Source organism: Balaenoptera borealis (genome assembly GCF_965194805.1).
Source record: "Balaenoptera borealis genome assembly, chromosome: 3".
Taxonomy (NCBI): Eukaryota; Metazoa; Chordata; class Mammalia; order Artiodactyla; family Balaenopteridae; genus Balaenoptera; species Balaenoptera borealis.
The window spans coordinates 83,690,219-83,714,115 of record NC_138866.1 but is presented as its reverse complement, the minus strand read 5'-3'; the positions used below and the strand labels follow the sequence as shown (position 1 = coordinate 83,714,115).

At 38.6% G+C, this 23,897-nt stretch overlaps 1 protein-coding gene and 1 pseudogene across 4 annotated transcripts in view; both read right to left on the bottom strand.

Moving 5' to 3' along the window:
- Nucleotides 1-6,503: 6,503 nt before the first annotated feature.
- LOC309626526 (DNA-directed RNA polymerase II subunit RPB9 pseudogene) lies at nt 6,504-12,169 on the bottom strand (annotated as a pseudogene). Its single transcript has one exon. The product of its transcript is annotated as a DNA-directed RNA polymerase II subunit RPB9 pseudogene (transcript).
- A 1,978-nt stretch (nt 12,170-14,147) lies between these two features.
- The window catches only part of KNL1 (kinetochore scaffold 1), a 65,708-nt gene continuing 55,958 nt past the window's right edge, over nt 14,148-23,897 (bottom strand). For all 3 annotated transcript variants that reach the window (XM_082387212.1, XM_082387211.1, XM_082387213.1), the window contains 8 exons: nt 23,713-23,752; nt 22,423-22,524; nt 21,865-21,965; nt 18,705-18,773; nt 17,925-18,034; nt 17,604-17,722; nt 16,776-16,898; nt 14,148-16,068 (listed from right to left, as the gene is read on the bottom strand). In XM_082387212.1, coding sequence (XP_082243338.1) covers nt 15,969-16,068; nt 16,776-16,898; nt 17,604-17,722; nt 17,925-18,034; nt 18,705-18,773; nt 21,865-21,965; nt 22,423-22,524; nt 23,713-23,752 — 764 coding nt within the window. In that variant the 3' untranslated portion in view covers nt 14,148-15,968. The remainder of the gene's footprint in view (nt 16,069-16,775; nt 16,899-17,603; nt 17,723-17,924; nt 18,035-18,704; nt 18,774-21,864; nt 21,966-22,422; nt 22,525-23,712; nt 23,753-23,897) is intronic.

Genomic DNA, 23,897 nt, shown 5'->3' with positions numbered 1-23,897 from the left:
AAGACAGATGCCTAATCTCCTGGTTGCAGGTCATAGGGCATCTGATCTTCATCTAAAGACAGATTGCTGTGATAAGCTTTAGAAACAAACTTAGAGTGTACTTTTAATAATTTAATTGAACTTTACAGTTGGGAACCCTCCTACATTCAGTGAGAATATAAGTTGGTACAGCCACTATGGAAAACAGTATAGCCAAATTAAGACTAATTTGTTTGCTACATAAGTCTAATTTCAATAAACTTGGCCTGATTATTTACATAAGTCTAACTGATCATATAGGGTCTTTTCAATTAGCTGTGCTGGAACTTTTCATAAGGAATCTCAGATTGACTCTTTAAAAGGCCTCTCAAGGCCAGAAAATCCACGTCAAGAGCTTGCCACAGATTATGCCTATGATATCTACAGATTTGGATGAATTCCACTCTTCTTGAAGTCACAAAATACCTTGAGATTTCTGCACCTGTTGGGAGGTGACCTTCCTTGTTCACCTGACAGGCTGCTGGGAACCTAAGAGTTTCCAGTTTCTGGAGGGATTAGGTAGAAAGAAAAGTGTTTCAGTTCTGCTTACATAGGTATAATTTACCAAGTTGCTGTCAATCACAATTAGCTTAAGTGGAAATGTTTCCTTATATCTGGAAAACACAGATTAAAAGCCAGTAATATTTCAGACAAAAAACATAAGGGCTTCCCTGGTGGCGCAGTGGTTGGGAGTCTGCCTGCTAGTGCAGGGGACACGGGTTCGAGCCCTGGTCTGGGAGGATCCCACATGCCGCGGAGCAACTGGGCCCGTGAGCCACAACTACTGAGCCTGCGCATCTGGAGCCTGTGCTCCGCAACAAGAGAGGCCATGATAATGAGAGGCCCGCACACAGCGATGAAGAGTGGACCCCGCTTGCCGCAACTGGAGAGAGCCCTCGCACAGAAACGAAGACCCAACATAGCAACCAATCAATCAATCAATAAATCTTTAAAAAAACAAAAAACAAAAAAAAACCCATAAATATTTCAACCATATTCACCAGTTCACTCAGTCCTATGTAACTCATCCTTGATTGCCTCAGGCTTAAGGGGATACTGCTTTCCTCGAGCATATTGATCAGAATTCCTTAAGGTGATCCTAATCAGCTGTATGTTTTTAGCTCTTCAGACTCAACCCTGAGCCCATACAGCTGGGTTCACCTTCTCTAAGATATGGGCAAGTACATTCTCAGACTTTCTTATATCCTCTCCCAGGGCTAGTAAAAGCTGTTTTTCCCCACTGAGAGATATGCCTTTCCATTAGGTCAACACTTACAGAGGCTTTTAACTTTGAGAGCAGGTCCCATCCCAAAAGAGGGATGGGACACTCTGGGACATATAGGTAGGAGTCCAGTAGTGTGCAGGGTCCTATTTTGCATGTCAATGGTTCTAAAAATAACCTCCTAGTAAAGTTGCCTAATACCTCTTTAATAGTACACTCCCATTTGGACAGTCTTTCTCTCAGGGTGGTCCAGACTGAGTAAATGACTCCAGTATCTATTAAAAATTCTTTCTCCCCCTCTAGTTCTAAGACAACCTGGTGCTCCTTTGGGGAGGTTGGGATTATATATTATCAGGATTATAAGACCCTGTCAGTCCTCCTCTACTTGGGGTATCATGAGCTTTGGGATTTCTGTGGCCCTCCTGCTCTGAGGATGGTCAGGACATTCCCTTTTCAAATGCCCTTCCTTCTTATAGAAAGCACATTGATTGGGCCCCAACTTCACTGGTGGCCCCACTTTGGTCCCTTGGTGGGGGCCGGGGTTACTCACCCACATTGGACCATCCGATGCCCGTGGCTCACCTGAGGTGAACTGGAGAGCAACAGCCAGGAGGGTGCCTTGCCTTTTCAGCTTCTTGTCCCCCTTTTCTTCCTCAGCCATAGCTTGGTTGTTGAACACCCCAAAAGCAATATCTACCAGCTGGGAGTTTGGGGTGTTTGGGCCCATTGCTACTTTCTGCAGCTTCCTTCATATGTTGGGGGCACTCTGAGATATAATAAGTATTGACCACTGGGTTACTCTCAGGGGCGTCTAGATCAAGAGTTGTATACTGTTGGAGACATTTTCTAGTCCTCTCTAGGAATGCTGATGGGTTTTCAGCCTCTTGCTGAATATTTATGACTTTTCCCCAATTAATGGGTCTCCGGCAAGAAACCTTTATCCCCTTAAGTGGGAGACTTCGGTAATTCTCAAGCCAGGCCCTATTCACTGAAACACAGGATCCCATGTAGGGTCAATGGCAGGGACTGCTTCCGCTGCTGGTCTCCAGATCTGGTGGTTGGCTGAGTTAAGTGCTGCTTATCTGCCTCTTCCCCAGCCTTCAACAGGACCCTGGTCTTCCTCAGCTGTAAGGAGGTTGAGAGGGACTGAAGATCTGCCCAATTAGAGTTATGAGTCGTAAATATTCCACTCATTAAATCTATGAATCTCTCTGGATCCTCTCTCAGTCTTCTAGTATGTTCTTTCCAATTATAGAGGTCTGAGGTAGAGAAGGGGACATAGATGGTTGTAAGCCTCCCTCACCATTAGGGACCTGCCTGAGGCGGCAAACAGAAACCTCAGGTTGATAATTAGCCCCACTTCAGGTGGTTCCCCCTGAAACAGAGGGCCCAGGAGGAAGGGGCAGGCAAAAATCTTGAGAGGGAACAGTCAGGTCCTTCTTCACTTCTGCAGGAGGTGGTGCTGACAGGGAAGGCGGAACAGGGTCAAGGGTTGGTACCCGGTAAGAGGTACCCGGTAGGGAATTCCGTGGCAGTCCAGTGGTTAGGACTTGGCGCTTCCACTGCAGGGGGCACGGGTTCGATCCCTGGTCAGGGAACTAGGATCCCACAAGCTGCATGGTGGCGTGGCCAAAAGAAAAAAAATAAGAGGTGCCGGGTAAGGGGGTGGTACAAGAGGTTGGGCCCGTCCCATGGGAAGTCCTGAATCTACAGGGCCCTCTGATATATAGGCCCTCTATGATTGGCAGAATCAGTTTCCCAATGCTTCCTGGCTTTTGGATTGCTGTCACTTTACAAAGGGCCATAAAGCACTGTATATGTGGCATCTTGACCCATTTTTCTAACCTTCTGCAGTAAAGAACTAACTATGGGATGATACTGTGATTTGGAGATCCATTCTCTGGTCATTTGTCTTGGCTTCCTAATGAGCATTGGGGCCAGACAACATTACAGAAGATCACTATCTTTGTTTCTTTGTCATGGTTTGTTACCCAAAAGATTTACAATTACTTGTAATACATCTCAACAGACTACATTCGAGAACAGAAATGTTTCCCATTCTGATGTACCACAGGGAAGCAGCCATTCTCAGGGGCTGACTGATACAATTTACAGACATCAGAGTCTGTTCCTCCCGAGTCTGAAAATAGTTTCCCACCTCTCATCCTCCTGATTGAAAAACCTGGGACTTCCCTGGTGGCGCAGTGGTTAAGAATCCGCCTGCCAAGGCAGGGGACACGGGTTTGATCCCTGGTCCGGGAAGATCCCACATGCCACAGAACAACTAAGCCCGTGCGCCACAACTCCTGAGCCTGCGCTCTAGAGCCTACGAGCCACAACTACTGAGCCCACGCCCCACAACTACTGAAGCCCGCATGCCTTGAGCCCATGCTCCACAACAAGAGAAGCCACCGCAATGAGAAGCCCAGGCACCGCAACGAAGAGTAGCCGCTGTTCACTGCAACTAAAGAAAGCCCGCACGCATCAACTAGAGAAAGACCCAACGCAACCAAAAAAAAAAAAGAAAAAAAAGAAAAGAAAAACCTGATGAGGTTGAGTATCTGGCCCAACTGATCTCAGGTGGGAACTCCTAAGTCATGGCAAGTTTTCTGTTGATCCCCAAAAAACTGCGACAACAAGTTGCCCAGTCTCCAGTGTCCCAGAAACTTGATAGGGACCCTATCCAGGTCTGCATTCCCTGAACCCAGAGGTCGCTTGTTTCTTATTAAAAAATGAACTTAACCTCTCCAAGTCACAGAAAACATGGCTTCTAAACCCAGAGGTCTCTAGTCTCCCACAAGAGGAATGCAACACCCCAGAGCAGTAGGAACGAAGTTCCCACTCACAGAGAGGGAAGAACACAACCTCCCAGAGTTACAGAAACCCAAGGTTTAATTTGTCCCACCTGAAACCCCAATTGCACGTTCCTGAAATTCTGCTTTAATCAAAAAGTGAAATTATCCCAACACTTGCACTTAATTATAGCACTGGTTCTGAATTCTACTCACCCTCTGAAGTCTGCTGGCACTGAACAAAGTTGTTCAGGTGGGCACTCCACCCACAGAGATCAGCCTGTGAGCAGTCTCTGAGCTGGTAGATACCAAGCAGATCTCTGACCGACCAAGAGACCCCAGGCGGCCTGATCAGTACCGGAGGTGAGTAAGCCCTGGAGGAGTTGCCCCCACCTACTGCTTCACCCCAGTGTGGCCGGCCACCCTAGTCCCTGATCAGGACCCACCAGCGTCGCCAGAAATTGTTACCAGACTCAATGGATCCGTGGCTTGGGGTGCATAGCCAATGAACACGCCAAGTACTTTTGATCAAAGCAGAGGTGTTTTTTACTTGTGACAAGTAAGGAGACAGGGAGATAGCTCTGAAAACACTGTCTCCCAGCACAGCAAGATCAGGGAAGTGTTAAGCTAAGGGTGCAGGCATATTCATGAAAGGGTGAGTGTGCTCTTCCACGTAGAGGTGGAGTTCTAGTTGAGCAGCACAACATGTTCAAACATACTTGCATGTTAAAAAATGGTAGCAATCCCTGCCCTTGGGGTGGACATTTTAGTCTTAAAATGAGGCAAAGTTTACTCTAGGTTAAAAAAATCGAGGCACCTAGTTGAGTGAAGTCAAGAGGGTCAGCAAAGGTCAGCATAATCAATCCTTAAGCTCTAGTCAGTTTAGTGGTTGAGTGTTCAAGGGGGTTTAGATTCTGCAAGAACAGCTCAAGGATGTGCTTATGGCTGGTCTTTAACTTTGATATGGAAGTGGGAGGTTTTGTGACTGATTTATTTTATCTGCTATGATTACTTCTCTTGCCCAATAATAGTTCCTGCATTCTTTGATTTTTTAAAAATAAATTTATTTATTTTATTTTATTATTTATTTTTGGCTCCATTGGGTCTTTGTTGCTGTGCGCAGGCTTTCTCTAATTGCGGCGAGCCGGGGCTACTCTGTTGTGGTGCGCAGGCTTCTCATTGCGGTGGCTTCTCTTGTTGCGGAGCATGGGCTCTAGGCGCACGGGCTTCAGTAGTTGTGGCATGGGGGCTCAGTAGTTGTGGCTCATAGACTCTGGAGCACAGGCTCAGTAGTTGTGGCGCATGGGCTCAGTTGCTCCGTGGCATGTGGGATCTTCCTGGACCAGGGCTCAAACCCGTGTCCCCTGAGCGTTTCTTAACCACTGCACCACCATGGAAGCCCTCTTTGATCTTTTAAAATCATTAATTAGTGAGACCTGTTCTTTGTTCCACATGAAGACCTAGGAGGCCATAGTTCTCCTTCCTTCCAATCATCAGTAAAGAGAACACAAAGAGGTTTCTGAAATTCACACTCTGGTTCTTAACTTAAGCTTGTCCAGCACATGTTACAATTTCTGTTATTGCCTGGTACAGTATTCTACTTCTGCAAGGTATGGCATACTCTGGTTTAACCCCAGCCCTTCCTTATTACTGTCTTGCTAACAAACCTAGCAGGGTAGAGAAAAAAATTTTCCTCCTCAGCAGTTTACACTGAAGTATATGGATACATAAACTTAACATTTTGTTAATAACTATTAAGATCTTCTGGGATGGTGCATGTTACACTGGATAATAGCTGCTATGAAAAAAATCTCTTGTGAATTTGGTTAGTGCAAGTCTAAATATCTTGCTGAGTTCCAGTAAAGGTAATTCGTATACTTGCAAATCTGAGCATCAGACTGGATTCTGAGGTTCTTTCCAAGGAAATGCTACCGTGGTGATTAAAATTTTCTACCTCATTACTTTTTTGCCCTTGTTAAATATTTCTAGTGAATTTTTTTTTTTTTTTTTTTGTAGCTGCACCACGGCATGTGGGATCTCAGTTCCCTGACCAGGGATCCAACTCGTGCCGCCTGCACTGGAAGTGCAGAGTCTTAATCACTGGACCACCAGGGAATTCCCTCTAGTGAAATATTTTAAAAGGGTTGGAATATATAGATATACATATAGATATCTATATCTATATCTATATATCTATATCTATATCTATATCTATATATATATATATTTGTGCCACTTGGGATTTATACCATTTTCAGCCTAAACATCTTGACTTTCTTCAGCTGTGAGTGTAATTACTCTCAGCTATATAGGTCCTACCTGGGCTCAGTCTGATATGTTATTCATTGTTCATTTTCATAAACTTTGAAACTGAAGATATGAACATTTTAAGAGCAAAGATATCAGTATTGCAAGTCAATCTCTTGCCCCTCAGGTATTCTTCATTTGTGGAAACACCTACCTTCAAAATTTCATCTGTTTTCCAAGTCCAATCTGTAACCTTGGGACTGAGTTCTGTTATGAAGTACAATAATGATCTCTTTTTCTTATTGACCACAAAAGAAAAAAGACAAATATATGGTATATATTAATATGATATAGAAACATAATATATATTTAAAACATCATGTAGAAAAGCTAAATGATAACAAAATTATTACTTAGAAATAAATATATAGGGACTTCCCTGGCGGTCCAGTGGCTAAGACTCCACGCTCCCAATGCAGGGGGCCTGGATTTGATCCCTGGTCAGGGAACTAGATCCCACATGCCACAACTAAGAGTTCGCATGCCGCAATTAAAAGATCCGGCATGCCACAACAAAGATCCCGCAAGCGGCAACAAAGATCCCGTGTGCCACAACTAAGACCCGGTACAGCCAAACAAACAAACAAACAAATAAATAAATAATAAAAAGAGGAAATATGTAGCCTTAAGTACATAGTAGAAAAGAAGACTAAAAATTGAGCTAGATATCTACCATTGCAAGAAGTTGGAAAAAGAACAGCAAAATAAACCTAAAAATAGTAGGACAGACAAAATAAAGATAGAATCAAGGATTAGTAAACTGGAAAACTGCAAAGCCAAAATTTGATCCTTTATTTTAAAATGCTAATAATCTCCTGGCTAAACTGATCAAGGAAAAAAAAGAATAAGTTCAAATAGCCAAAGTCAGGATCAATAAAAGGAACATATCTTCACATTGCAGAAAAAATAATAAGCATATATAATAGTATTATGAACTATTTTATACCAATACATTTTAAAACCTAGATTAAATGGATGAATTCCTAGAATTCACCACACTAATGGATAAAAGTGTAAATCACACGATCATCATGATAAATAAAATAAACTATGTGATAAAACTTTAGTATCCACTCATGTTAAATTTCTTAGAAACTAAGAGTAAAAGGGAACTTTTCTTAACTGCATAAAGGGTATATCAACAGCAACAGTGACATCACAAAACCTTCAGTAAACATCACACTTAATCATGAAACTTTAAAGCTTTACTTTGAGGTGAGAACAAGACAAAGGTGCCTGCCTATCACCATCTCTAATCAACACTGTACTGGAGGTTTAATCTCGTGCATTAAGGCACGAAAAAGAAAGAAAAAGAATAATTATTGTAAAGGCAGAAATAAAACTCAGTTTCACAGATGATATGATTATGTATATAAAAAAATTAAAAAGAAATTTCATAAACTATTAGAATTATCAAGAGTTTTAGAAAGGTGGCTTTACAAAAACAAACATACAAAAATTGTATTTTATATAATAGCAAAAATAATGACATTTGAAAAAGATATCTTTTATAATAACATAAAAAAGTAACAAGAAACAAAATATATACACAATCTCTATTGGGAAACTTATAAAACTTTATCAAAAGGCTTTGACTTGAAGACTACATAAATGAAGAGACATTTAGGGATTGGAGACTCAAAATTGTAAATATGCCAATTTCTCTCAAATTGGTCTATTGAGTCAATGTTATCAACAAAAACCCCAACAAGTCTCCCTTTCCCCTGTGCATCTTTACAATCTGATTCTAAATTTTATGTGGAAATGCAAAAGGCTAAGACTAGCCAAGGTGATACTGAAGAAAAATAAAATGACAGGACTTTCCTCTCCAGATATTAAAATTTATCTTAAAGCTATAGTAATTAAGACAGTGTTTTATTGGCTTGGCTATAAACAAATAGGTCAGTGGAACAAAATAAAGAACCCATACATATATGGATTCTTCATTTATGACAGAGGTATCACATGTCATTTCTCAGTAGGGAAAGAATGGTCTTTTCAATAAATGATGCTCAGACAATTGCATATGCACTTATGGAAAAAAAAAACAAATAAATTTCTACCTCACATCATATGTAAAACCAACTTCAGGTTTATTAAAGATCTGACTGTGAATAGAAAAATTATAAAGTTTTAGAAGATAAAATAAAGGACTATCTTCATGACTGGGTTTGGGAAAGATTGACATACTTGTGAAAACAATTTGGCTTTACCTAGTAAAGCTTAAGATTCACATATCTTTTGACTTAGAAACTTCTCTCTTTAGAATGTGCCCTACACTCTAGGGCCTAGAGAAACATTTGCATCAGAAACAACTAGAATGTCTATCGCTGAATTGTACATTTACGGTTAAAATGATCAGTATTATGTATTTTACCACAATAAAAACTATTGCACACCAAAAAAGTTAATTGAAAAAAGTAATTCAATAGAAGGATAGGCTTTTGAAAAAATAATTAATTAATTAATTTTTGGCTGCTTTGGTTCTTCACTGCTGTGCGCAGCTTTCTGTAGTTGTGGCGAGCGGGGTCTACTTTTGTTGCGGTGCACGGGCTTCTCATTGCAGTGGCTTCTCTTGTTGCGGAGCACGGGCTCTAGGGTGCCCGGGCTTCAGTAGTTGTGGCACACGGGCTCTAGAGCGCAGGCTCAGTAGTTGTGGTGCACAGGCTTAGTTGCTCTGTGGCATGTGGGATCTTCCTGGACCAGGGCTCAAACCCGTGTCCCCTGCATTGGCAAGTGTATTCTTAACCACTGCACCACTAGGGAAGCCTGAAAGATAGGCTTTTAAAAAATGTGCTGAAGCAATTCTACGGGCATAGGAAAAAAATGAACCTCAATCTAAACCTTTTACAAAAATTAATTCAAAATGGATAAAAGATTTAAATGTAAAGCATAAAGCTATAAAACTTTTAGAAGTACATGGAGGAGAAAATCTTCAGGAACTAGGACTAAGTGAAGAGTTCTTAGATATGCCACCAAAAACACAATCCATAAAAGAGAAATTGTTAGTTGGATTTCACCAAAATTTTAAGTTTGTTCTGCAAAAGACCCTGTTTAAGAGGATGAAAAGACAAGCTCTAGACTGGGAAAAAAACATTTGCAACCCACATATCTGACAAAGGAGTTGTATCTATAATACATAAAGAACTTTCAAAACTCAGCAGTAAAAAAAAAAACAAATAAAAAAACAATCCAATTTGTTTAGACTGTCAGAAAAGGGGCGGAAGACATGAACAGACATTTCATCAAAGAAGACACACAGATGTCAAATAAACACACAAAAAGATGTGAGCCATTAGGGAAATGCAAATTTAAACCACAATCGTATTATTATACCTCTGTTGGAATGGCGAATGTAAAAATTGTGCTAATAATACTAAATGCTGATGAGGATGTAGAGAAACTGGATCTCTCATGCATTGTTGGTGGGAATGTAAAATGGTGTACCCACTCTGAAAAATAGTATGGTACTTCCTTATAAAACTAAATATACACTTGTCTTATGACCCAGCAAGCTCTTGGGCATTTATCCCAAGGCAATAAAAATGTATGATCATACAAAATATGTTCATGAATATTCATAGCAGCATCATTTAGTATAGCCAAAAACTGGAAACAGCCCAGTATTTTTCAATGGGGGAATGATTAAACAAACTATGATACATCCTTACAGTGGGAATAACCCTCTACAATAGCAAGGAACAGACTATTTATACACATGGCAACTTGGGTGGATCTCAAGGGCATTATGCTGAGTGAAAAAAAGCCAGTATCAAAAGGTCACATACCTTATAATTCCATTTATATAACATTCTAAAATTGATAAAATTGTAGAGATGGAAAACAGATTAGTGGTTGCCAGAGGATAAGGATGCAGGTGTGGGTGTGACTATAAAGTGGAAACAAAAGGGATCATAACTCTGTGGTGATGAATCAGTTCTGTATCTTGATTGTGGTGGTTGTTACACAAACCTACACATGGGATAAAATTGTATAAAACCATACACACACACACAAATGAGTTGCGTATAAAAACTAGTGGAACTGAATAAGGTCTGTATTTACCTAATATAAGTGGAATCATACAATATTTGTCCTTTTGTGTCTAGCTTATTTCACTAAGCATAGTATTTTCAAGGTCCATTCTTATTATATCAAAATTTTATTCTATTTTATGGCTGAATAATATTCCGTTGTATGTATATACCACATTTTGTTTACCCATTCATCTGTTGATATACACTTGAATTGTTTCCAGGTTTTGGCTAATGCGAGTTATGCTGCTATGAACATTAATGTACAAATATCTTTTCGAGCTCCTGCTTTCGGTTCCTTTGGATATATACCTAGGATTGGAATTGCTCAGTCATTTGGTAGTTCTATGTTTAACCTTTTCAGAAACTGATAAATTGTTTTCCATAGTGGCTGCATCATTTTACATTCATAGTGGCTGCATTATTTTACAGCAATCACATTGTTCCAAATTCTCCACACCCTATCCAAAACTTATTTTCCATTTTTAAAAACTTATATAACCCATCCTAGTAAGTTTAAGGTGGTATCTCAATGTGGTTTGAATTTTCATTTCCCTAATGACTAATGATGTCAAGCATCTTTTTCATGTACTTTTTGGCCATTTGCAGATCTTTAGAGAAATGTCTATTCAAGTCCTTTGTCCATTTAAAAAATAGAGTTGTCTATTTATCGTTAGGTTATAAGAATTCTTTACATATTCTGGATACTTGATCCTTCTCAGATATATGACTCATAATTATCTTTTCTCATTCTTTAGATTGTCTTTTCACTTTGATATTCTTTAATGCACAAAAGTTTTCTATCTTGATGAAGTCTAATTTGTATATATATATTCGTTGCTTGTGTAATCTCTAAAATCCCATTACTCTAATCATGTATAAATAAAATGTGGTATATTCAAGCAATGAAATATTATTTGGCCATAAAAAGGAATGAATGAAGCTGATACATAACTTGACTGAACCTTCCAACATTATGCTAAATGAAAGAAACCAGTCATAAAATATCACATACTATATGCTTCCATTAATATGAAAGGTCTAGAATAGGCAAAGTCATAGTAATAAAAAGTAGATTATATGGTGCTTTACGATGACCTAGAGGGGTGGGATAGGGAGGATGGAAGGGAGGCTTAAGAGGGAGGGGATATGAAGACATGTGCATGCATAAGGCTGATTCACTTTGTTGTACAACAGAAACTAACACAGTATTGTGAAGCAATTATACTCCAATAAAGAGCTATTAAAAAAAAAAAAGATTACTAGTTGCTTTAGGGGTAGGGTGGGTCAGAGTGATGTGAAGATAGGGGGCAATACCTAAAGGCTATGGGTTTTGCTTTTTGTTTGTTTTGCACGCAGGAACCCAGCATTTATACATGTGGGGCTGAAGGGGTTCACTCACTCCAGTGGTGGCCAAAGTGTGGGGCCCTGCACAGGTAGTGCAGGTTCATGGCATCCTCAGCCCTGGCTCTGTGCGACTGGAAGAACACTGCCTCCTTGTGGCCACACTTTTGGCAGCGGTAGTGCTCGGTTCCCGGCAACGTCTGGTCCTGGAACACGTCAGTGATGTTCTGGGTCAGTTGTGTTATTTTGCTGACGTAGATGATGCCCCGTTTTTCTTCTCTGGCTGGTAATCACAATTCTGGCATGCGTAGAGAAGAATGCGGTTCTCTTTGTCCTCTTTGGGTAAAACATGTTACACTCCTGGCAGAATATAATAACCATGAAGCCTGGTTCCTGGGTCCTGTCTGTTTCCATAGCAACACCTATGGATTTCTTTTTTTAATTGTGGTAAAATACACAAAATTTGACATCTTAACCATTTTTAAGTGTACATTTCAGTAGTGTTAAGTACATTCACATTGTTGTGCAATCTCTAGAACTCTTTTTCATCCTACAAAAGTGAAACTCTATACGTATTAAACAAGAATTCCTCATTCCCTGCCCCTTCCACTTTGTGTCTATGAATTTGACCACACTCAGTATCTCATGTAAGTGGAATCACGCAGTATTTATCTTTTTGTGACTGGCTCATTTCACTTTGCATAATATCCTCAAGATTCATATATGTTGTGGCATGTGTCAGAATTTTTTTTTCCTTAAGGCTGAATAATATTCCATTTTATGTATATAACATATTTTATTTATCCATTCATCAACTGATAGACACTGAAATTGCCTATCAGTAAATATGCTATGAACGTGAGTGTACAAATATCTGTTAGAGTTCCTGCTTTTACGTCTTTTGGGTATATACCCAGAAGTAGAATTGCTACTTCGCATGGTAATTCCTTTAATTTTTGAGTAACTACCATGCTGTTTTCCATAGCAGCTGCATAATTTTACATTCCCATCAATTCAACAGTGCACAAGGGTTCCGATTTTTCTGCATCCTTGCCAACACGTGTTATCTTGTCTTTTTCCCTCTTTTTTTGGGGCTGCACTGCGTGGGCGTGCGGGATCTTAGTTCCCCGACCAGGGATTGAACCGGTGCCCCTTTCAGTGGGGACTCAGAGTCTTAACCACTGGACCACCAGGGAAGTCCCCATCTTCTTTTTGATTACAAGTCATTGTAGTGGGTGTGAGTGGTATCTCATTTTGGTTTCAATTTGCATTTCCCTAATGCAAATAATGCACATCTTTTCATGTGCTTGTTGGCCATTTGTGTATCATCTTTGGAGAAATGTCTATTCAAGTCCTTTGCCTATTTTTAAATTGGGTGATATGTTTTTTTTGGTTTGTTTTTGTTATTGAAGTTCTTTGTGTATTCTGGATATTAAGCCCTTATCAGATACGTTATTTGCAAATATTTTCTCCCATTCTATACATTACCTTTCCACTCTGTTGATTACGTCCCTTGATGCACAAGTTTTAAATTTTGATAGTTCTATTTATCTATTTTCACTTTTGTTGCCTGGGCTTTTGGTGTCATATCTAAGAAATCATTACCAAATCCAATGTCATGAAGCTTTTCCCCTGTTTTCTTCTAAGTTTTAGAGTTTTAGCTCTTACATTTATATCTTTGATCCATTTTGAGTTAATTTTTGCATATGGTGTAAGAGTACAACTTCATTCTTTTGTATGTAGATATCCAATTTTCCCAGCACCATTTGTTGAAAAGTGGGGTTTCTTTTTTGAGGTGATTAAAATGTTCTAAAATTGTGATGGTTGCACGTATCTGTGAATATACTAAAAACCATTCATTTGGGTACTTTAAATGATGGGTCAGGGACTTCACCAGTGGCGCAGTGGTTAAGAATCCGCCTGCCAATACAGGGGACATGGGTTCGAGCCCTGGTCCAGGAAGATACCACATGCTGTAGAGCAACTAAGCCTATGCACCACAACTACTGAGCCTGCGCTCTAGAACCTGCGAGCCACAACTACTGAGCCCACGTGCCACAACTACTGAAGCCTGCGTGCCTAGAGCCTGTGCTCCGCAACAAGAGAAGTCACAGCAATGAGAAGCCTGCACACCGCAACGAAGAGTAGGTCCTGCTCGCCGCCACTAGAGAAAGCCCGCACACAGCAATGAAGACTCAATGTAGCCAAAAATAAAAATAAATTAATTTAAAAAAAATGATGAATCATATGTAAATTATATTTCAATAAAGTTGTTTTGAAAAAAGGAAAGTAAAAAAACCCCAACAACCCAGATTGCTGGTCCCTTCCCTTAGCGTTTCTAATTCAGCAGCTTTGGGGTGAGGCTGCTGCTGCTGGTCTAGGGACTATACTTTGAGAACCGCTCCATTAACTCATAAGAAGTGATAGTTTCCTAAGGAACTTCAAAATAGTTTTCTTTTACTGTCCTTTAGAGACATAAGGATAACTACGGTTTGTACCTGGTTCTTTCATTAAGGTCCTGACATACTTTAATCTTATCTGAGTTTTCAAATAGGTGGGTGTTCCTAAATGGAGCTTTCGTTGGCATATCGTCAAAGATGTATTGGAGACATGGTTAAAAAAAAAAACAACTTCATGAAGAGACACTGTTTTTAAAATATTTCATATAATAAGCTCATTTTAATAGCACAAAAACTAATCTGCTTCCAATCAGTAGAGGAAAAACTTCCAAAGAATTTTATAAAAATAACCAATACTTTGAACAAATACAAAAGCAAATAACTAGGTAAATATTACAATTATATACTCCAAGCCCAAGAAAGCAGAGACCATCATTACAAGCCAAATCATTCTGGGAACTGGTCATTCCAGGTTACCAAAATGCATAAAACAAAACTTCTATTTTTTAGCTTTACAGAAAAGAAATAACTCCAGTAAGAAAACTAAGTTAAGTTTCATGAGAAATAGACCATATTGGTGACTTTTAAGTTTTTCAAGGAGTTCACAGAAATAGGGAACATCTACATCTTGATTTTTATGGCAAATGAGTTTTATGTTGACTTTTGAAGCTTAAAAGACCAGTTGCTCTTTTGACAAAGTAGCTCCGAAGTAAAAGCCAATCAAGAGGGCAGATAACATTCGTGGGACCCATAGGTCTTTAACCCCATCCTAAAGTATAAAGCAAAATATTAAGACGAACTAGTTTAAAAATGCAAATATATTTTAGTTTAGGCTTCAATATAAGAGAAACAAAAATTATCATGATTAGGATTTGACTAAAGATTGGGTGAAGTTTTTTCATATTTGTCTATCTTACAGATAATACTGATCATTCAATATCAATGACGTGCTTATCTTTGTGTATGAGTAATGTATGGCTTCAGAAACCAATATTTATATTAAGTTCATTACTATTGCCAAAACTTGACAAACCTGTATTTTGGGTGTGATATTGTTTGAAGCTGGTTATTAAATAAAAGGAGACTGAGAATCTTGCTGTAAAGCATCCTTCAGAAAGATAGAAACTGCCCAGGCAGAAGGGTGTCTATACATCTTTTTGTATTTCTATATACATCTCCTTACTACCTCACAAACACAAGAACAATATTAATATATTTACATATATGTATTGGACCAAAAATGAATTAACTTTCCCTACAAAATTATATTTATTAGGAAAATACTAATAGACACTATTTAAAAGGCAAGGTCTTCGAGAAAAGACGGCAACCATTCCAATAGCTGAGTGCTATTGCTTTCTCTTAATAACATCTCTGGAATGGAGCAAAAGGAGGATGAGTGGTTGGTAGATAGACATGACTACCCCAGAAATACCTGGTAGGCAGAAGCCAGCAACTAAAAATCATAGCCCTATATATGGAAAATGGCTAATGTTTTTGTCGGTGGTGACACCTCTTCTTATACTTAAAAGTTACTCCTTAGGGCTTGTACTAAAGCGGAGAGCACAACTTTAGTTAGGAGAAATTTTCCCTAAGTGTTCTACTACTTAAACCTTTGGTAGAAAGGTGAGTAACTTGACAGCAGGCTATTTGAGGCCTTTCAATATTCCTGACTCTAGAAATTTAAAAACCATACAAATTAACTATAACATCATCAGAAGAAATTTTAGACTTCTGTGACCTAAAGATGAAGATTAAACAGCAATGGAGACTCTGACATAACATTGTTATTTAGTGTACTGTGCTTGATTGTTACAACTGTAGTCCATGGGTCTACTGGTAGAAAGGGCAGTCAGTCCTGAAGCAGAACTTGGTAAATTTGCTTGACTACATTCTTTAGGTAGTTGTCTTCCAGTGGTGCTTTAGATAGAATGGCAGCGATTTCATCTTGGCTGGAAAGAACAAAAGGTTACTTAATTTTTCTGGAAACTTGTCTTAATTTCAGTGGAATTCATATTTTTGAGTACAGTTTCTGAGTCTGCTAGGAAGCACAAATAGGTATTTCTGGAAATAACTAGATTGTCCAGTTTAAACTGAGATTCCAAAAATAAGGCCTAAGAACCAATTCTGTATATAATTGTGAGGTATCTTGACTTAGCTGCTTTCTCTGGCTATAAGTATCTGTTGGTGTTTGCTGATGGATTTGAGGTGGGCATATTCTAAACTCTGTCACTTTACAATCTGTCAGCAGTGTGTCCAAAAAGTCACAAAATATACAGTAGAAATGAAATATTTTTAGGTCTGTTTCCACAGACTAATTGAGAAAAGCACTACGACTGCACCATAAAAGTTGTTCAAATATGATCTGGGCTAAGCTTATGCAGGATTTTTATCCTTCTTGATTCCTGTTTAGGTAGGGGTGTTCAAAAAGTGGAGCAAGTATAAAAAAATAGACCAGCTGTCTCCAGCATCCACTGGAGATAGCAATGAAGGTCACTGACTTTAAAAGAACAAATTCTTCAAAATGAAGTCAGATAGAGGTGACATTTGGCTTTCACTATGGTCTATACATTTTCTGACCACTTTGAGAGATCTTTCAAAAGATATAACAAAGGTAAAAAAGTAGTTGGGGGCCCTTTTCTGCTGGCCTTTTACTCACCCAATGTTTCCAAGGTGATTTTGAATAGAGAAAGGTAATGGGACAGATGGGTAATGGGCTGAGAGAGACAAAGTTATCTCAAACTTTGCAAATGCTGCTGAGCTGCAGAATAAAAGCCTCAATCTGTAAAAGACAAGATCCTCAATTAAAAATACAAAACAAAAATAGAATGAAACACAAATACATTTTCCTTTTATACTGGCATGAGAAACTTTGGTATACATCATTTCTTGTCCTTATCAAACAAATAAAGAGTAAAACAACTGCAACAAAGTGTTATTATGGCTGTATTTTCATTAGTCATGAAACTTAATAAAATAAATTATTTTAATAAGTTTTCAACAAATTACTTACTGTTATAGATTGAGTTGTGTCCCCTAAAAATTCATGTGTTGAAGCCCTAATCCCCAGGACATCAGAATATGAACTAATTTGTAAATAGAGTCATTGCAGATTTAATTAATTAAGATGAGGTCCTCCTGGAGTAGGGTGGGGGCCCCTAATCCAGAATGACTGGTGTCCTAATCAAGAGGGAACATTTGGACACAGACATGCACACAGGAAGAATGTCATGTGAAAATGAAAGGAGCTATTGGGATTATATATTTACAACCAAGGAATGCCAAAAGACTGCCAGCAAATCACCAGAAGTTAGTAGGGAGGCATGGAAAAGATTCTCTTTCACAGCCATCAGAAGGAACTGACCCTGCTGACACCTCAATCTTAGACTTTCAGCCTCCAGAGCTGTGAGACAATAAATTTCTGTTGTTTAAGCCACCCAGTTTGTAGTACTTTGTTATGGCAGCCCTAGGGAACTAACACACTTACTCAGTATTATTCACAGCTATGTTCATTAGGTTATAATTTGGTCCCCATCGCTTTAAAAACTCAATCTCCTCTCCAAGAAGTTTGCAATGGCTCACTACCAGTGAGATTTCTTGAAGCATCTGGGAAAAATAGGAAAAAAAAAAAAAATGAGAGTATGAAAACATTTCAGTGTTTAGTGGCTCTTTTATAAAGAACCCCCCAAAGGTAAACACTTTACTATATTTATCATTTCAGGATACACTATTACATATATAAAATTTCAGTTCTGCTGTTTGGGACAGTTAACATAATTTTCCTTTAAATACTTCAATGGGAATTTACCTTGGGTACCTGATGCTGTGTTGTACATTTCTTCTTCCAGGATTGCTGTTGCTCAATGTACTGGAAAATAAGGTTATGAACTAAAAGGGAGGAAGGAGGAGCTTTATCCTCTGAGGAAGGGGAAAAAAAAATCAAAAGCAGGGTATTACTTATTATTCATATATTTTATATATATTTATAAACACAAGCTAGAAATATTAACTAGAAATACCTTCAAACTACTAGGTGTCTAAGTATCTTCTCCATTTTATTTTCAAACACATAAATCAACATATATAGTGAACATAAGACATTCTGATATAAACTCAAGCCTTTATCACATATAGACTAGAACTTACTTAAAAGTATAGGCTTAAATGTAACATAACTGTGAGTTTAAATTCTGGCTTTCCTTACTACCTGAGTGATCCTAAACACAATACTTACTTCTTTTGAGCTGTAGTTCCCTAACTGTAAAATGGGGAGTAGCGTTGATGTAAGTAGTACACATGCCTGATACAGAGTAAGTAGTCATAATGGTAATTTGTAAATTATGGAAATAGCTATTATTAACCATTGTTCAAGATCTAGTAATAACTTTTTTAAAAAATTTCTTTTAAAACCCACCCAATATTTGGAACAATACCCAAGCAGTTTTAGGTCTAATACACATTTCTAAGAACAAATTATTATTATTGTTGGTGTTTATATTTAATTTAGTATGTAAAAGAGTTCTCAAGGAGCAATATACACTTGTAAATTTCCAACAAAGTCTTGTTGGTTTAAATGTTTTGAACTTACCATCTAACAGAGATTGAAAATTCAGGTCAACAATCTTCCTACAAGCCTTGTCCAGGAAACGGAGACCAACTAGGAAAAACCAACACAAGGATAGTATTTCTTTTTATTATCTGATTCAAAGCCACATATAACTCAGTGCTTTAGACTCCTCCTCTTTCTGGGTAGCAAGGTTTTTTTCACAGGCAGCTGAAGGTTTATCCTTGAATCATATTATTATTCTCTGTGTATGCAAAGTTTCCCATGAGAATGCTGAACTATATTAACTGGCAGGCCTTTAAATGACATTTAAGGTGTGGAACATTTTTGTAATTTATCAGGGCCTCCTCCTTCGATCCCTAACTTCTGTGTGAAGATAATATTATTTTCAGGAACCATATAAAGAAAATGACTATGACCTCCCCAGACCTACTATCTTTGTAACAATACAGTGAAAATCATGTATGCTTTCAGCATTATAGTAATGAATTTTAGGTAGCCAGGAGAGCTGATTGCTCTTCCAGACAGCAGAGTTATCTCCTGTATCTCAAATTCTGATTCTTTTCACTTTGTTGATTATTTTCTATGTATTAGGCACCGTGGATATGACAGTGAGACAAACAGACATGATCAGTCTATGCTCTAAAGAAGCTTACAACTCAGGGGGACACACAGATAATTGTACTAATAAACATACCAAGAACTACAAACTATAATAAGCTCAATTAACAAAACTGCAGGAAGCCAATGATAACACATACCAGGAGGGCAAGTAGTGGAGGGAATGAGTAAAGGAGAGTCAGGGAAAACTTTCCTGAGAAAGTGATAATTTAGCTGAGCTCTTAAGGACTATTAGTAGACATTTATTTAGTGAAGAGGAGGTGCTATGGTCTGAAATTCATAGGCTGAAATCCTAATGCCCAGTGTGATAGTATTAGGAGCTGGGACCTTTGGGAGTTGCTTAGATCATGAGGGTGGAGCCCTCAGAAATGGAATTAGTGCTCTTACAACAGAGACCCTGGAGAGCTAACTAGGCCTTCAGTCATGTGAGGATACAATGAAAAGTCTGCAACCTGGAAGAGGGCCCTTGCCTGACTCTGCTGGAATCCTTATCTTGGACTTCTGGCCTCCAGAACTGGACTTCCAGCCTCCAGTAGTTGTTTATAAGCTACTCAGTTTATGGTGTTTTAAAAATGGCAGCCCAGAAGGACTAAGACAGGGGAAAGAGCTTCTAGGCATAAGAAACATCAGTATGAATGTCCTGAGGTAGGATGGAATATGACTGAGCATGAAAGACCATGATCTTTTAAAGAAATGAAAGAAATCCATTGTGGCTGATGTGCAGAGAACAGTGTAAAATGAGGCAGGAAAAGGAGGAAAAATTCAATTCATGCAGGGCCTTACAGGCTATATTAGTATTTTGATCATTAGTCTAAGAGTAGGAGGTGCATGATAAAATTTTAAACAATCACTATTTTTTAAATTTTATTTTATTTTATTTATTTTTATTTTTTGCTGTGTTGTGTCTTTGTTGCTGCACGTGGGCTTTCTCTAGTTGTGGTGAGCAGGGGCTACTCTTTGTTGCGGTACACGGGCATCTCATCGTGGTGACTTCTCTTGTTGCGGAGCACGGGCTCTAGGCACATGGGCTTCAGTAGTTGTGGCTCACGGGCTCTAGAGCGCAGGCTCAGTAGTTGTGGCGCACGGGCTTAGTTGCTCCGCGGCATGTGGGATCTTCCCAGACCAGGGCCCAAACCCGTGTCCCATGCATTGGCAGGCGGATTCCTAACCACTGCGCCACCAGGTAAGCCCAACAATCACTATTGCTACAGGAAGGAGAAAGAATTGGAGAGGAAAAGGAAAAGATCCAGAAAGACCACCTATAGTGTTACTGTAGTCATTTAGATTAGGGATGACTATTGACAGAAGAGACACAAAAAAGTAGATGAATATTAAATTAAAATCAATAAGTCTTATTCATGATTTAGATATGCCTGGTGAGGAAGAAAGAGGTATAGGGACTTCCCTGGTGGTGCAGTGGTTAAGAATCCGCCTGCCAATGAAGGGGACAAGGGTTTGAGCCCTGGTCTGGGAAGATCCCACATGCCGCGGAGCAACTAAGCCCATGCGCCACAACTACTGAGCCTGCGCTCTAGAGCCCGCAAGCCACAGCTACTGAGCCTGCGTGCCACAACTACTGAAGCCCATGCGCCTAGAGCCCGTGCTCCGCAACAAGAGAAGCCACCGCATGCAATAAGAAGCCCACGCACCACATCGAAGAGTAGCCCCCACTTGCCGCAACTGGAGAAAGCCCGCGCGCAGCAACGAAGACCCAACGCAGCCAAAAATAAAGAAATAAAAATAAAGAAAGAGGTATAGAGTGATTCCTAAGTTTTAATTTTGAACCTGAACAGAAGTTGATGGTATTCACTTAGAAAAATAACTTTTTTGGGGGGGCCACACCATGCGGCTTGTGGGATCTTAGTTCCTCAACCTGGGATTGAACCTGGGGCCATAGTAGTGAAAGCTCCGAGTCCTAACCACTGGACTGCCAGGGAATTCCCAGGAACTTTTAAGGAGAATTGGGCTTGGAGGCTGGGAGATTATAAAGATCCTAAGTTTCAATTTGGCCATGATCACCCAGGGTTGGCCATGCTGAAGCTATCTGTTTCAAGAGAAAAGATCTAAAGATACTGACAGGAGATTTTAACAAAATAGCTAGGACTCTGTTAAGTTACCATATAGTGATGTCTACCTACTTTGATAAACCTACCAATACACACAGAATTTCCAATTAGCTTTTTAGGTTAACTTATATACAAAAATCAACCAGTCAAGAATCATCAGCCATTAGAGTAAATTCTCTATCACAAAAGACAGATGGAAAAAAGGAACTCAGAGTAAACAGATGTGAATAGCATGTTGATCCATTATTTTGGATAGGCAAAATTTCTATCTAATGTAATTTGACAAAGGGCAACTTTCACTAGCTGAATTTTTATTTTATTTTTTATTTAATAAAATAAAATTCTATTATCACTAATTAAAGTGATTGCCTCTTTTAAGATTTTCAGCAGTGCTTTTATTATGTCAATAGTTATTATATTAAAATAGAGATATGAATCTTTAGTAAGTTTAGCCATACATTTATGTGCAGGGGAATTATCTTATTCTTGCTACTCACCTACTGGCTCTCCAAAGGTGATGGTGAGTTCTACTGTGTCATAAAGAAAGGTGAATATAGCTTGATCATCACTCCACTCAATGACATCCCATTCAGACAAGCTGAAGAGAGAATAAACAAGACAAAAAAAAAACACTTTTTGAGATAAAAGAAAAGAGTTAACTTCTTATACCAGCTGAATAGTACCATAAGCAGCTGCTGGAGTTTTCTACTGGCTTCGGAGACAATCATTATTTTAATTCCAATATTGTGAATATACAAACTTACGCTTTTAAAAGAAATAAGAATGGACTCAATCTTGAGTTGTATATCAGAGAAAAACCAAGTCTAGGCAATATAAAATATTAAATATTTTAAAATTATAATTCCATAGCTCTCCCACCTTGTATACTTTCAGCTTAGTGTTGAATATATTAACTCTTTTTTTTGAGAATGGATTGTATTATAGGTTAAAAACAGTGATACACATTACAAACACATGTCAACTGCACTAGTGGATTTAGACAACCATGAAGGTACAGGATAAAACACAAATTAATGCCACCTACTTTTCCTTACCTCAAATGATCCAGTAGCTCTTCAGTTCTATTTGTTTGTTTTTGCACAAAGTCTATTTGAGCAAGGGTCTGCTTTTTCTGTACCTCCAGCTCTAAGAGATTTCTGCAAATCAAACCAGGTATTTAGAGAAAGATAAGGCCACTGTTAGAGAATTCAGACTTCATTAAAAGTTTATGACAAAAAGTCATGTGCTAAATGGCTCCCCAGTGAGGTGTATGACATCCATTTTGCATTCTTAGTTGTTGTTTTTTTTTTAATAAGCATTAAACTAGAAGTTTGGGTCTAATTGAGAAAGGCCTAAATCAATGGCTCTCAAATTGGGATCCATGAAGATATTCTTAGGGGTTCACATGTTCTTTAAGATTATTATTAAGATTTACATTTTCATTTTGATGTTAAAAATGTAAGCATAATGTAGATTGTAAGAATGCCCACCTTGGGACTTCCCTGGTGGCGCAGCGGTTAAGAATCCACCTGCCAATGCAGGGGACATGGGTTCAAGCCCTGGTCTGGGAAGATCCCACATGCCGCGGAGCAACTAAGCCCGTGCGCCACGACTACTGAGCCTGCACTCTAGAGCCCGCGCTCCACAAGAGAAGCCACCACAATGAGAAGCCCGCACACCACAACAAAGAGTAGCCCCCGCTCACTGCAACTAGACAAAGCCTGCACGCAGCAACAAAGACCCAATGCAGCCATAGATAAATAAATGATTTAAAAAAAAAAAAAAAGAATGCCCACCTTAAAACTGAGACATGACATAATTTCGGTGCCTGCGTTTGGTTTTGTTTAGTTTATTAGAGCTAAATAGAACTTATAATTTGTTAGTCATTTTGCTAGCATCAATTTATTTTTAGCCAAATATTGATATTCTCACCTGTCAAATTTACATTTTCAATTGGAATTTTTTTGGTTTTGCCATTATTTGTATTTGATTTCTTTTAGTCTTACAGTTAAATAAGATCCAGAGTATAAGAAACACATACCTCATTTTATATTTATATTTAAGTGCCATATAAAAGCAGTTTAATACTAGATTTTCTTTAATAGGATCCTGATATTTTACAAGCTTGAGAACTACTGTCTTGGATTAATGCTCTGTAAACAATAAATGCTTAGAAAATACTATTGACTAAGATGGCCTCCAAGGTCAAGTTCAAAGTACAGTAGAAGCCCTGACTCAGCCTTAGTCAATACTCATGTCCTCAAGCTTGTCAGTTTCTGGAGGTAGGAAGTCACTTAGCCATGTGAAGTTTAGCATATTTTCTAACACTCAAACAGAAGACTAACCTTTGAAGCTTTTCTTCTTCAGTTTTCAGCTGTTCCAGTTCTTTGAAAAGAAAAACAAAACAAATCTATCAGAATGTACACATAAAAATATTGGTACAAAAATCATCTGTTTTATTGAAAAGTCTATCTCACTAATCTTACCTAAATAAATAAATAAACTCAGAACAGGGGATTTTTTCTCCCCA